This window comes from Sapajus apella, unplaced genomic scaffold (assembly GCF_009761245.1).
Source record: "Sapajus apella isolate SASKATOON/1434 unplaced genomic scaffold, GSC_monkey_1.0 scaffold90, whole genome shotgun sequence".
NCBI lineage: Eukaryota > Metazoa > Chordata > Mammalia > Primates > Cebidae > Sapajus > Sapajus apella.
This window is the reverse complement of record NW_022437030.1, coordinates 8,764,044-8,779,621: the sequence shown is the minus strand read 5'-3', so window position 1 is coordinate 8,779,621 and position 15,578 is coordinate 8,764,044. Positions and strand designations below refer to the sequence as shown.

The following is a 15,578-nucleotide window of genomic DNA, read 5'->3' as shown; positions in this document are numbered from 1 at the left end:
GTCTACCTTGGCAAATGCTCCAACAGCAGAAAACACAGAATGTTTTTTCTCTAGTGTTGAGGGTTTTACAATATAAATCTATTAGATCTAGTCAGTTTCCACTGTTCTTCAAGTCTTCTATTTCCTTGTCGATACTGTCTCATTGTTCTACCTTCTATCATTATTGAGTAATTGAAGTCTCTAGTATTGTTGAATTGTCTATTTCACCCTTCAGTTCTGCCACTTTTTGCTTTGTTTATTTCTGGGCTCTGCTGTTAGATGCATATATGGTTATAATTACATCCTAATGAATCAACCCTTTTATCATTATAAATGTCTTTCTTTAGCAAAAATTTCTGTCTTGAAGTCTATTTTATCTAATAGTAATACAACCATGTCAGCTCTTACTTGGCTACTGTTTGCATGGTATATCATTTTTCATCTTTTTACTTCCAAACTATTTGTGTATTTGAATCAAAAGTATGTCTCTTGGCCAGGCATGGTAGCTCACACCTATAATCCCAGCACTTCGGGAAGCCAAGGCAGAAAGGCTGCTTGAGCCCAGAAGTTTGAGACCAGTCTGGGCAATATAGGGAGACTCCACCTCTATAAAAAAATATAAAAATTTGTTGGGTGTGGTGGTGCATGCCTATAGTGGCAGCTATTCAGGAAGCTGAGATGGAAGGATCGCTTGAGCCAGGAGGTCGAGGCTACAGTGAGCTGTGATTGTACCACCACACTCCAGCCTGGGCGACACAGTGAGACTCTGCCTCTATGTAAATAAATGAATAAATAAATAAAGTGTGTCCATTTAAGGAGGTGTACAGTTACATATTTTTATCAATTCTGCCAATCTTCATTTTAATTGAATTGTTTTATCAATTTATATTTAATGTAATTACTAATAAGGTAGAATTTATATATGACATTTTGCTAGTTGCTGTCTATATGTCTTATATCTTTTTTTATTTCTCTATGTCTACATTGCTGCCTTCTCCTGTGTTAAATATTTTCTATGGTACCATTTTAATTCCCTCATTCTTTCTTTTGCTATATTTAAAAATGTATTTGCTTAGTGATTGTCCTAAGTGTTTTCATCTTAACTTATAATCATTATCTGGTTTGGATCAACCAATTTAATTTCAATAGTATACAAAAACTGTGAGCCAGTCCCTCCTTTCTCCTATTTGCATTATTGTTATACAAATTATGTCTTAATACATTGTATGTCCATCAACACAGATTTATAATTATTGTTTTATGTAGACTTTTAAAAGTTGGGTTAAAAAAAGATTTACAAACAAAAAAATGACATTTGTACTGTCCTTTATATCTACTCATGTAGTTGCCTTTACCACTGCTGTTTATGTCTTCATGTGAATTTGAGTTACTTTCCAGTATCCTTTCATTTCAGCCTGAGGGACTCCCTTTATTATTTATTTTAGGGCATGTGTGCTAATGAAAAATTCTCTTAGTTTTTGCTCATTTGTACTTCATTTTAAGGATAGTTTTCTAGCTATACAATTCTTTGTTGACAGTCTTCTTCTTTCAGCACTTTGAAAATGTCATCCTGTTATTCCCTTCTGGTCTTTGTAGCTCTTGATGAGCAATCAGTCATTAATCTTGCTGAGGATTCTTTGTACATAACGAGTTGCTTCTCTCTGTTTTCAAGATTATTCTTCTTTGGATTTCAATGGTTTAATTATGATATCTGTAGATATAGATATCTTTGAGTTTATTCTTAGAGTTCCTTGAGCTTCTTGAGTAGGCAGATTAGTGTTTTTAACCCAATTCATCAAATTTTTGGCCATGATTTCTTCTAATATTCTTTCTGCCCCTTTCTTCTTTCCTGGGACTCCCATTATGAATCTGTTTGTAAAGTTGTTAGTGTCCATAGGTCTCTTGAGACTGTTTGGTTTTCTTCATCTTTTTTTTCTTTATGTTCCTTAAACTAGATAATCTCAGTTTATCTGTTTTCAAGTTTGCTGATTCCTTTTTTGTTTGATATAGTCTACTGTTGAGCCACTCTAGTGAATACACACACACACACACACACACACACACACACACACACTCTCTCTCTCTCTCTCTCTCTCTCCATCTTTATTGATATTATCCATTTGGTGATAACCTGCTCCATACTTTCTTTTAGCTCTTTTCACATGGTTTCCTTTAGTTATTGGAACATATTTTAAATATCTGATTTAAAGTCTTTGTACAGTAAGACTAAAGTCTGGGCTTGCTCAGGGAAAGTTTGCATTGACTGCTTTTTTTTTTTTTTAACTATTTGTAAACTATACTTTATTTTTCTTTATATACCTTGCAATTTTTAAATGAAAACTAAACATCTTAAATAATATAGCAACTCTGGAAAAGATTCTCATCCCTTACCAGGATTTGTTGTGATTGCTATTTGTTGTTGTTGTTAGTTGTTTGTTTAGTGTATTGTATAAACTAATTTGTAAAGCTTGTATTCTTTGCCATTGTGGCTACTAAATTTAAAGTCTCTGTCCAGGTACCTTAGTAATCAGTTAATGATTAGATATTTTCTTAAGTACCTGAAACCAATAAGTTTCCTGATGCTTGCAAAGGGTCTCTGTGTACATGTTGGGGCACACCATAAATAGTCAGATGACAGATGACAACTCTGTCTTAGCCTTCACTTTCTGCTAGTACAGAGCCTCAAGGTTAGTCAGAGGTAAGAGCTTAGGGTATTTTTAGATATTTTCAGGACATGTGCATAGCCTCAAGCATGAACAAAGCCTTACTTATGTGGAGAGCCTTCAAGATTCCTATGAATATGTCAAAGCTTTTAAAGTCCCCTATGATCATCTCATCCCCTAGCATTTTATTTTAAGGTTTTGGCTAGCCCACTGTTTACTCCAACTGTTACCCACTGCCTCAGGCAGCTGTGATGTTAAGCAATTGCCTCTGATTTTTTTATTTTTATTTTTTAAGAAGCAGAGTATCTCTATGTTGCCTAGGCTGCCTTTGAATTTCTGGGCTCAAGAAATCCTCTTGTATCAGCCTCCTGAATAGCTGGGACTACAGGTGTGCACCACTGCACTCACTTTCCTCTGATTGTTTTCGACAAACACCCTTGAGAAAAGGCTATTTGCACTGTGTAAGCACCAAGACAAATCACATGAAGACAGTTTGGCAAAGGAGGCCTTCCAGGCAGCCACGAGACTGACCAATAATGACAATTCCTTGGGAATGAGGCTTTGAAGAAACTCCAACACTATTCTTCCCCCTCTAGTGGTTGCCAGATTACTGGTTTTCATTATGTCTGCAGACTGCTGGTTTCTAAGGCTACTACAGAGCTTAGGATGAGGAATGAGAATAAAATAAAACTGTCACAAAGTCTACTATTCTTATCAAGAGTCAGCACTCTTAAATAAATGCTCCTTGGATTGTTGAAAGCCTTTGGTTAATTTTTAGAGCTATGACAAAGCTGATTCTGATAATTTTTTTGTGTTTTCATTGTTTTTATGGAGAAGATAATTTTCAGAGGCCTTTACTTCACCAATTTTGCTGATGTCTCATCTCAATTTTTTTCGTTCTGCTTTTTAAACTGAATAATTTCTAGTGACCTAACTTCAAGTTCATTGACACTTTCTTTTACCATCTCCAATGTGTTGTTAAGCCTATCTAGTTAATTTTCCATTTCAGATATAATAATTTTCAGTTTCAGAATGCCCATTTGGTTCTCTTTTACATTTTCTATTTCTCTGCTAAAGCTCCCCTGAGCTATTCATTCATTATGTCACTCTTTACTTTTAAGTCCTTGAGCATTTTTACAATAGCTACTTTAAAGTATTTTTCTGCAAAGTACTACATTTGGTCATCTTAGAGTTTACTTTTATTGCCTGATTTTTCTTTTGATAATAGGTCACACTTTCCTATTTCTTTGATGTCTAGTATAGTTTTTGTAGTATAGTGGCCATTTTGGACGATATATTACAGATATTCTGGATTCTGTTACCCTTTTCTAAAGAGTATTGATTTCTGTCCTAGCAAGTAGGTAAAATTCTGGCTGGTTGCATTTACCTTGTGAAGGCATAGTTTTATGCTTTTTAAGGAAAAAATGGTTTGAAGCTAGACCTTAGTCTTTGACTGAAGCCTTAGTCCTAGGGTACAGCTTTTCTCCTATGGTATCAGCTTTGTGAGGCTTCAGTGTAAAGCCTGAAATGTTTTCCAGGACCCTCTTAATTGGTGGGATTCTAAAGGTGCTTTCCCTGTTGTGTTAACCAGTTGAAGTGTCTGCTCAGCTTCTTCCTTTCAGCTGTTACTTTCCTTCTTCATTTCTGCTGTTACCTTTGAAGACTCCTTTGTAAATACACAGTTCAGGGATCAGCCAAGGTTTTGAGAGAATTTATATGCCAATTTAGGGGCTCCCTCATTTCTAGCTTCTTCCTTTCTGGGATTTCCTCCTTCAATTTTTAGCCATTCTGATAGTCCTGAACTTTGTGCTCTGATACATTAGGCCAGTAAGACTGAGGCTTTCTAGCAATCCCTTCTCATGGTGTCAAGTGATAACCTTCAGGGAAAGAAGGGGTTGGGGTAATGTTACATATTATAGCACTATTATTTCAAGCAACAAATCCCTCCAGTTTCTGTATGATTTGTATTGCTCTATAGTGCCTTCATGTAGTTTTTTTTTTCATATTTTGACTGGGGTTTATAATTATTATATATGGAAAGGTTTGTCTACATTAAGCTACTCCATCATTCCTGAGACTAAAACTAGCCCTGTTAAATTATTCTTCACTTGAAAACTGACTTACAAATATAATGAAACTTTGCTATCAGTCTTATTTCCTATAAAACAGAATACGTATTAGATTAAATGGGTAGGAGTTTCAGAACTATAACATAGTAGGGATCTTGGATCCAGGAGACTTTTCTTGAAGCTCTGTGTACATGGTAAGCATACTATTTTTAGATAATGTTATATTTATTTGAATGGGTGGTGCAATGAAGTATGGTGGTATATTGGGGAATAGTACTGTGGAGAAGATGCCATGACTCATATTCCCAAGTCACTCTGGTAGGTCACAGCTGGGATTCTCTTTTAAGAGTTATCATTATTAAAAGACCAAGAAATAATCTTGACTGAAAGAAAGGACCATATAGCATAGACCCTGAAGAAAGACTTGGAATGAAGTTCAAGTATGTTAGCATAAGAGTCACTCATGTCTACCACAAGCAACCAATATGGATTTTAATTGAACAAGTTGCCAAATATTAGACAACTTTTTTTTTTCTGTGCCATCTCAGGGTTTGCAACGAATAATAGTCTTAATAGTAAGTCAATTTTGAGTTAAATTGTTGACAAATTAAGAGGATTCCCCATCATATTTCTGTTTGGTAATATGTCATCGCCATTGAGTGGCCTTCTCTCAGTGTTATTTTCTGGTTTTCCTTCATTACAGTTACTAAACATGGGAATATATATTTTTGCACTTGTTTGTTTAACTTTCTTAGTGAAATGTGAGGACAACAGTCCTCAAGCAAGACATCGATCATCACTTAAGATTAAATTTAGTCTGAATTAATCATACGAAGCCATACTTAAATGAAAGTATGTCCAATCTTTTAAACAGGATAATATAGACATTGTTTTTCTACCATGCCTATTCAAATCTTCCCTTTACCCAGATTATTCGAGTCATTAAAACCTCTTTGGTATCTCTGATCTATATAAATGTAAAAAGTATTTTTAATATCCAGACTTTGTTAAAGCCCATTTAATCCAAGTAGCAAATTTTAAGTAGAGTTTATACTTTGCAGAAAATAATAGGGTAACTATCAATATTAAGATCAGTGAACAATACCAGATTCTTTCATATATTATTCCACTTAATTTTAGCCCTACTTTGAATTATTAATATTCCAATCTAATAGATGAGAAAAGTATAGTTCAAAGAGGTTAAGTGACTTGGGCAAGGTCACACAACTAATAAATGACCAGGTCCTATGACTGACTAGCTATCATTCCATTATACTACAATTCTCAGAGAGTTATTTGGAAGAGCTTTTTAAGCAGTAACAAACCAGGTGATGGAAAAACTTAATAATTTATTCCAGGTGAAATATACATATTTGTAAACATGCTATTCTGAGTCTCTCTCCAAAATATGAAGTCAAATAGATGGGCATATTTTTAAGTATGATTTAAGTAAATTGGACTAAACTTAATCTTGAACGATGGCCTATGTATTTACAAATGTTTCAGAATGTCAAGACACAAAAAGAATATTCATTTAAAGACATGAAGATCAAATTTTTAAACGTTCAATTTCCTTGCAAAACGGCATTACTATATTCCTCATCTTCTTCCTCTCTCACACCCTTCTTCAACCAGACACTCATCTACCATTACTCAAGCCACCACCTGTGCCGCTTAGCTCCACACTTAACCTTCCCACACTGTAAAAGACAATGGTTTTAGTGCATACAAGCTGACTGCAAATGTTATACTGCTTCAAATCCAAAGTAATGTGTGAGGTGGACATGGAAACTTCAAATTTTTTTTTCCCCCTGCAGAACATACAGGACAAATGTGGTAAGCAGGGTCTATCTTGTTCTCTGATCGCTAACTTCAACAAAGAGGAAGTCCAAAGAGTGCAACTGCTAATGGTAAAAGGAGCCCTTTACCAGAAAAAGGAAAGGAAAGTTCCTTCGTGCATAAGAGTATAGTCATTTTGAGCAGTGGAAAACAGTCTGGGCTACTACTCATGTTTCTGTTTCGGAGAAGTTTTTAAGTGAAGATTGATTCTGGACCAAAAAATCTTGAACACTCTAAGCTGATTCAGTTGTCCCTTTTCTTTGATTCTGACTTCCTACCCTCCAGCATGCTCCTGCCCAGATAAATCATTACAGCCTTACCTGTTGTTCTAATCCCAGACCTGGGCTCTGCCTTCTGCCTCACTCTTACCCATCCCATACTGACTCATCTCCTTCCTAAGGCAAAAAAAAAAAAAAAAAAAAGACTTCTTCAAACCTACTCTTCCGTGGTAGATCTACCTCCCACTTCACTCTCACAAACTCAAGTTGAAGCTTCTGCCACAGATTCACAGATTCTTCTCCCTTGGGGACATGGAATGCAGCCTGTGCCACCAGCCAGCCAGCCAGCGGAGTCTCTTCCTGTTTCGGATCCTCCTCTCAGGCCCGCATCTTCCCTGCATCTTCTCTCCTCCTGTGCCCGATCTGACCATCCTCCAAATGTCCTCAATTCTCAGACGCCTATCTCTGCCCCTCAAAAGTCCTCTCCTCTCAGATCCACTGCTCTTTCTTCCTCAGATGCCTTTGCTTCCCAGACCCACGCGCCCCTCGACCGCCCTCCCCCGTCAGACCTACACCCCTCACCTGGACCCGCCTCAGACCCAGGCTCCCCTCAAGACTACCTGCCCGCTCGGACCCACGCCCCGCTCACAACACCTCCCTCCTCAGACCCACGCCCCCTTTGGCCGCCCTCCTCTCTCAGACCCACGCCCCTCACCTGGACCCGCCTCGCGGAGCCGATCTGCGTCTGCTGCACGAAGGGGTTTGGCACCGGCGGCGGGAAGAAGGACGCCTGACGGGGCACCATGGGCGGCCGTATCCCCACGTTCCCGACGCCGGCACCTGGCACTGTGGCCGCCACGGCCGCCGCCTGGGCGCACCGGCTCATGGTCAAGCCGGGCGGGGAACCCGACGGAAGCGACCTACGCGGGCGGTGTAGCCAAAACCAAGCTGAAGCCCCACTGGAACCCCAGCCTAGGACGGGGCTGGGGAGCCTCTGCGCAGGCGCTGAAGTTACCTAGACGCCGGCTGCTGCCGCCCCGCCCCTTCGGCTCTGACTGCCCCAGGCCCTGGCCACACCCCCTCAGGCATCTGGCCACACCTCCTTGGTAATATAGCCCGTTCCCTCGGAGAGGAACGCTTTTCCTTCGGAGCCAAGACCCTGAAGAGTACCCCAGGATCCCTAACAAGTCACAGCGAGACACTAGGCAGTTTCCTGCTTTAGGGTCAGGCACACCTGGATTTTCAATCCCTTTTACTGGGCCTGTGACGTTGGCCAAATCATTACCTCCATGAACCTCCGTTGCCTTCTGTAAAGTGAAGATAAATGTATTCTCAGATAATCAGAACCTGATTCCAGTAATGCCATGAGCAAGCACTTCCGCTGGACTGTTCCATTAAATGAACGAATATTAACACACCCATGATGGCACTAGGAGTGGAATTTGTCTCACTCAAAACATAATGGACCGACAAGAGAGAGATGGATCTCCAGAGGAAAAGTGAGCTGCTATTTCTAGAAAAGGGAAAAATTACAGTTTCCCTCCACGCTAGATGAGGAACCTGACCCAGAAAAGGGAAATGCCTTGGGCTGTGACTCCATTTCACACTGAGGAAGTTCAAGGTCTGTTTCGCCCTGTCTGGGTCTTTGTTGGGGTGGGAGGGCAGGGGCTGTTGTCCCATTACCTGAGGCCAGTTGATCAAGCCCTCAGTGGCTGAGAGTTAAAGGAAGGAGATGATAATCAACTCACTCCTACTGATCAACTCTGCTCACAGCAGGCAGTCAGGCCAGGATAAAATCTGAGCCCTGGGCTTCTCCAAACATACCCTCTGAATCTCAGAATCTTCCAGCCCTACTACGTAGATGTGTGGCCTTGAGTCAGTCACTTACCCTGAGTTTGCTTTCTTGTCTAGGAATGGGAGATTCATTCTAACCCCATAGAACTGTAGTAAGGATTAAATAAAATAATGCATGTGAAGTGTTCATAAAGGAGGACTGAAGAAATGGCATGTTTTAAGCATTATCATGTCATGGAGCCACTGAATTTTCTCTCGATATAACAGGGAACATTAACAACAGTGCATTATAGACATGATGGAAGATTCCCCAGTCTAGGGAGTCTTCAAGTTGGAACTGGCAGACCCTTGAGGCTGTTTAGCCAGATAAAGATACTTCTTTAGCACAGAAGGATGTCTTTCCAACTATCAACAACCTAAGCCAGGCCACGGGTGGCGGCTCATGCCTGTAATCCTAGCACTTTGGGGGCTGAAGAGGGTGGATCCCTTGAGTCCAGAAGTTCGAGATCAGCCTGGGCAACAAAGTGAGACCCCCGTCTCTTAAAAAAAAAAAAAAGAAAGAAAAAATTAGCTGGCCGTGCTGTTGCATGACTGCAGTCCCAGCTACTCAGGAGGCTGAGGTGGGAGGATAGCTTGAGCCCAGAAGATCGAGGCTGCAGTGAGCTATGATTGTGCCATTGCACTCCAGCCTGGGTGACAGAGCAAGACACTGTCTCAAAAAAGAAAAACAAAACAAAACAAAAAGAGTCTGAGCTAGGGGGCAGGCCATGGGAGGATAAATGATAGAAAAGATGACATCAGGACCACTGAGGAGGTCACCTGTAGAGTTCACTCCTTACCCACCTTCCTCACCAGGCCCATCATCAGAAGCCAGAAGCAATACACTAATCCGACTATCGGAGCCAGAAAGGGCCTCAGAAAATCCCCAGGCTTTAAATTTCTGTTTGGCAGTAGCTCCAGAATTTCTGCATAGGAGGTTAGAGGTGGGTAGACTGGTAGGAAGGAGTAAGGAGCTTATCCATTAATACCAGCTGTGTTTAGAAGCAAGCACATTATTTCTCCCCTAGCTGTGTTTACCCAGGGTGGTTTGGGGGCTGGAGTGGTGGTGGAGGGTGGCAGGAGTGGTTTTGAGGGTGGTGGATATTCTAGTTTGAGGGCTAAAGCTCCTCTGCTAGGCTATCCTTTGTCCTTGCAGGTCCCTAATAGCTATGGGACCTTGGAAAAATCACTTCTCTTGAGCCATCAGTCTCTTCATCAATAAGATTCAGCCAATAATGGCCTCTCTCTATTTAGGGGGTAGGAAAGGTTAAATTAAGTGACGCTTGAGAAGTGCTTCGCATAGAAAGCATATTAATGGAAGGGGATATTATCGTTGCTGTTCATTGTTATTAGTAGCAGCATTAGAACTCAAATGATTGCTAGTGAAGAAACTGAGACTTGTAGAGGAAGCAAACCTTGAACAGACCCCACCATAAAGCAACAGAATTGCTGTTTCTTCAGGGCTCTTTCAATAGGACAGAGGGACTAGGGCTTATTCTCCCTGAGTTTCTCTTGCTGTTTACTTTGGACGCGCTGACCTTTCCAGCAGACATCATCACCTGTTCCCTGCGGGGACCAGAGATTTGGACTTCTTAAGTTTCCGCTTCTGGCTGGGTCTGTGGCCCTTGTCTAGGCTCTGCTAAAACAGATGGCAAACACAGCCACTCAATTGGTGTCTTTATTCATACTTGTTGACATTTCCCATGGGGAACGGTTGAAGGGAGGGGTGGGGAGGGCTGAATGGGAAGCCACCACTTGGTTTTCCTCCAGCCAGTGGAGGAAGAGACTGGGTAGGGACATGCTAAATAGAGTGAACAGGGGAACCATCACTATGTGGGCTGAGATGTACCGTGCAGTGACTTCAGACAACCTGAGTCCTTCTGTCAGGAAATGCAATTTCTAAGTGGGGGAAAAAAAAAAAAACAAGACCAAAAGAAAACAAAGTGCAGAGAAAGGAAACTACTAATGTAAGAAAGGTTCTAAGGCAGCCAGCAGTGAAAGGCCAGGGGTCTGGAGTGGCCATCTGGCCATGCCCCCATCCCACTGCCCTATTCCAGGCTGTCGGGCCACCAGTGCCCCCTTGAGACAGTCTCTGTTGGCTCCGAGGGTGCTGTGAGCCACAGAAGGTTGTGGAAGGAGAAGAGTCTGAAGTGTGGCAGCACCAGGGCAGCCCAAACGAGGGCTGCATTGAAAATATCAAAGTATCTTGTCAGGGGTGGCTCTGAGGGTTGGTGGCAGTGGAAGGGGAAGGGGTACCTGGGAGGGGTACAATCAGCACCTATCCTTGGGCACAGGGAGGAGCCACTCTCTGGAATCTTAAATTACCAGGTAGGAGCGAGAATGCTGATTAGCTGTAGAGCGGAAGGCACAGCTGCCAGGCCCCTCCGGGTCCTTCTCTAGTGCTCCAGGCCCAGTGATTGAAGGCAGTGGAGAGGAAGGGCCTGTGGGAGCCGGGGCCAGCTCAGCAGCCTAGCCAGTCGGATTTGATGCTTCCTAACTTCATGCTCTTCAGACTTTGGTTCTCCAGCTTCAGATAATAGGCACCCTTGAAGAAGTAGCTGTGACCTGGGACAGAGAAAGAAGAGACTGTGACCACCTTATCCTGACATTCTGGCACAAAGAAGGTTCCTGGGAGCTTGAATTTCTGCCTGGCATAGGGGAAAGCTTTTAAACCAGAAGAGAGCTTTGAAAGGCTGAGGCAGGGGGGTTGCTTGAGCCCAGGAGTTCAAGACCAGCCTGGGCAGCATAGAGAGACCCCTGTCTCTACCAAAAAAAAAAAATAATAATTAAAAATTAGCTGGGTATAGTGGTGCATTCCTGTAGTCCAAGCTACTTGGGAGGCTGAGATAGGAGGGTCGTTTAAGCCCAAGAGTTGGAGGCTGCAGTGAGCTATGACTGTGCCTCTAGCTTAGCAACAAAGCAAGACCTTGCCTCTTAAAAAAAAAAAAATTCAATTGTTTCAACCTGATCTGACTGAAGAAAAGAAAACAAAACCAAAAATAAAACACAACTAAAACCCAGAAGAGCCCCCACTGGGACTGGAAGAAGGGAAATGGCTGTGAAATAAGCTCTCTTATTCCCTGTTTGCTCATCTCTAAGATGAGGATAAAGATACCAACCTCCTAGTGCTTGCAGTGAGGATTAAATCAGCTAACATATGCTATTATTAAAAACAATAACCCCACTTAACACAAGTGTCAAACTAAGCGCTCTCCATATACCAGAGGTGGCAAAACAGGATACATCCAGTCCTATCAGGCCCACAGATGGGTTTTATTTGGCTCTCACAAGTTTTTTTGTTTTGTTTCGTCTTTAAATCTGAACATCTAATATAGAATATCTAATAACACCAGGCCCCCCATTCTTGTTTTTTTTCTTTTTTTGGAGACTGGGTGTGGCTCTGTCGTCTAGGCTGAAGTGTAGTGGCGTGAACACGGCTTGCTGCAGCCTCAAACTCCTGGGCTCAAGCAATCCTTTCTGCTTGGCCTCCCCAGTAGCTTGGACTACAGGTGTGTGTCACCATGTGTAGCTAATGTTTTTAAAAATCTTTTTGTAGAGATAGAGTCTTACCATGTTGCCCATGCTGGTCTCAAACTACCGGACTCAAGCAATCCTCCTGCCTTGGCCTCCCAGAATGCTGGGATTACAGGTGTGAACCATAGCACCCTGCCTAGGCCCCTCATCTTGTCCACCAATAATTATCAAAAGGTGAGAAGCAACTGCCTCCTGTAAATGAGGCATGTGCTCTCTGATTCAACGTGGATGCCACAATTCCCCACTGTGTGCCCTGCCTCCTTTACTCATTTGTACTACCTGCCTGGCCCGTGGAGCTGTTGAAATTTGTGACTCCTGACATACACAATCCCATTTACTATTAAAATGCTAGTACACAGTAGGTACTCAATAGATGTTTATTCTTGAAGATAATCCCTAATCTAGCATCTGATTGTACACTGCTTTTTCTTGGACATGTAAGACCTTCAGCTACTAGAGGTCAGGGCCCTGTGCTTAGCATACAGTAGGTGCTCAAAAACAAATTCTGTGGAATTTAGTTACAATCTCCTCTAAAAAAGCCAAACTGGACCCATTTCCAGGACCCTAGAGAGCTCACAGATGCTTCCTCAAGAGTATGATTTTTGAACTCCAAATTCTATCCCTCACTGCTACTGGTTGTGTTTTAATCAGCAAAGGGCCAGGGGCAAACTGGTTGAGTGGGAGATCTTTGCCACATGAGCAACAGAGCATGACAAAGTTTGCCTTGTCTCAAATGGAGCCATCCTTCTGCTAATGGGAGGTGGTCACAGGCCTCCTGCGAAACCCAAAAGGGCCTGGATCAAACCCCAGAATGAATCCATGGCATGTAGCCCATGTTCCTTCCCCCTCCACCAGCCCAGGCCTTACGCCCTCCCCTGCCCTGGCTCCAGGCCCTGCAGCTGTGAGAAGCCTTTCTGGGTCTTACTGCCTGGAACCAGGCCAAGGAGCAGAGGTTAGGGATCTGGATGCCTTCCCAGCACTGGAATGAAGGAGTTGATTTGTTTTCCATGGCGCCGCCTGCCTGCCTGCCCTGCACAATGAAGAACTGTGTGTTTACAAGGAGCTGGGCCCTGGCTAGGGGTGGGGAGTCCTAGAAAGCGGAGACAGTCCTGGGTGGCTCACCGCTACCCTGCAGGTCCACGACGGCATCTAGGTTATCGGGAATGGCATTCCAGGCATCCGCGATGAGCTTGGGGAAGCCAGGATCCATTTTCTTCTTCACTTCATTGTATCTGTAAAGAAACAGACACAGTGAACAAGCAGGGCCTCTCTAAAGGCCACTTCTCTCCCAGCCTGGATGGGCACACATAGCAGATGGCTCCTGAATAGGCCAGGGAAACCGGACCTAGCCCTTCAGGGAAGCAGCTGGCTGCAGTGGAAAGGCATGGAATCAGACCTGAGTCTGAGCCCCAAATCTCCTACTTTTAATTGTATATGACTTTGGATCCCATAAAAATAATCTCTGACATTTATACGGCACTTACTACATGCCAAACAGTGTGTTAACCACTTTCTATACAGCCTCAGTTTTACCAGCTGTAAAATGGGGTTGTGTCTAATTTAGCATATTTAATTTAATGTATGCATTAAATAAAATAGCACATGCAGAGCCTCTATCCCCATATCTCATAACTACTTAGTAGGTATTTAAGAAATGTTAGCTCCCCTACAAACAAATCCCCACTGTCATCTGAGGAGCACGAAACTAGAAGCCCAGGGATGGGAACCCGCCCCATCATTCTTTCACTTTGTGGCTTGGAAAAATTGCTGCTTCTACATCTGTCAAGGGAAGATGACAATCTCTGCCCTGGAAGATAGTCATAGCTGGGGCAGTGAGATTACAATGCAAAGTGCTACGTGTGAGTCCAAGGCCTGTTAGTCACAGGGTGGACCACATGTCACCTCAGTTCCAGCTGCAGCAATCCTGGGCCCCGCCTTTAATTCAGGTAAATACAGCAGCATTGGTTGGTATGTTCTTCTCCCTGGCTAGCAACCCTTCTGTTTTTTAAGATGTTTGGAGAACTTTTTAAATGCCACTGTCATGCTGATTCCTTTGCTTCTCCACTTCATTATTCCGTAAATATTTACTGAGCTCCCACTCTGGGAGCTATGGATACCCCAGTAAACAAGATCAAGTCTTGCCTAAGCAGAGCTGTTTCTAGATGGATGTGTTTGAATCCCATCCTGGTAGCAGCCACCTTTTGCTCCACAGCACCTCCTAGCGGCTCTCTTTCTCTCTGCAGCCAGCCCTGACCACCTTCACCCTGGATGCCAACAGCACCCTGGACCCCAATAGCAGCTGCCTTCCAGTGTGGGCTTCTCCCTCAGCCATCACCCTCAAGAACTGCCAAAAAAGCCTTCCTTAATCCCGGCTGCAGCGTAAGACACGTCCTTACAAAACCCGGCATGCTTCCTTATGCCCTGGGTCACCAAAGTCAAGTTTCCTAGCTGAAAATCCCAACACTCCCATCCCAGCCACCTCCACTGAGCCCTCAAATGACATTCCCTAGCATTAGGATGGTTTGGAGATATATGTCCCATGCTTGAACTGGCCCTCATTTCTTTCTCATTCTACCCACAGAAGGTGGGGAATGGCAGAACGCAAGCCCATTTTCCAGATGAGAAAACTAAGGCTCAGATAATTATTTTGCTTCCAAGTTCTTTTCATCCAGAAAGAACACAAGCACTGTGGTATCAGAAGATGTTCTCTCTGTAGGGGACCGTATCTCTTCACTTTCCTCTCTATCCCCATCAGCTCTTTGAAAGGTGGTTTCCACTCACTGGTGTACACTGATTATAAAGGCTTCTCTGTAACACTCTGGTACTTCTCTGCAGCTGTAGAAGTTGCCATGTGGAGCAGGTATTAAGAACAGACATTTGGGTCCCAGCTTTTCCTTGAGCCACTTCAGCCTCAGTTTCCACCCTTGGGAAAAGGAGCTAATAACAGTATCTCCCTTAACTGAGAAATATATGACATGCATAGCCTCAGGCTGGGCTCTGGTAGAGGTCCCATACTGAGGGCCTTCATTAACTGATTCAAATATATTTATGTAATTTTTCCTCATTCTACTATAAACTACACAAGGGCAGGATGTGATGATTTCTTGACCCTGTCTCTCCAGCACCTAGCTCAGTGTCTGGCACACAGCAGATGTTGAACATGTATTTGTGGCTTAGTGGAAGCTTCTATAAGCAGGCGCTGAGCTCTTCTTGGCATGCTAAAGACAGCTGCTCGGTCTCTGTCACTCTGGGCTCTCTTTCCTTCTCCAGCAAAGATGCCTCTGAGGCCTCTGCAGACTCTAGGGCAGGGGCCAGTGCCACAAGCTCATTCACCACTTCTCTTGGGAGAGAGATCTGCCTCCTTTGGAAGGCAGCCCAAAGCTTCTGATAGGCCCTTCAGCCCTGTCCCTTTTCAGGAAGTCTCAGGGTGGTTCCTCTGCAGA

The 15,578-nt window shown here is 43.1% G+C and overlaps 2 protein-coding genes across 2 annotated transcripts in view; both read right to left on the bottom strand.

The window, feature by feature from the left end:
* Positions 1-8,140, bottom strand: part of LPCAT2 (lysophosphatidylcholine acyltransferase 2) — a 79,584-nt gene extending 71,444 nt beyond the window's left edge. Inside the window, exon 1 of the mRNA XM_032255749.1 lies at positions 7,484-8,140. Coding sequence (XP_032111640.1) covers positions 7,484-7,654 — 171 coding nt within the window. The 5' untranslated portion in view covers positions 7,655-8,140. The remainder of the gene's footprint in view (positions 1-7,483) is intronic.
* A 2,120-nt stretch (positions 8,141-10,260) lies between these two features.
* The window catches only part of MMP2 (matrix metallopeptidase 2), a 27,260-nt gene continuing 21,942 nt past the window's right edge, over positions 10,261-15,578 (bottom strand). The window contains exons 12-13 of the mRNA XM_032255748.1: positions 13,258-13,367; positions 10,261-11,166 (exon numbers count right to left, since the gene is read on the bottom strand). Coding sequence (XP_032111639.1) covers positions 11,063-11,166; positions 13,258-13,367 — 214 coding nt within the window. The 3' untranslated portion in view covers positions 10,261-11,062. The remainder of the gene's footprint in view (positions 11,167-13,257; positions 13,368-15,578) is intronic.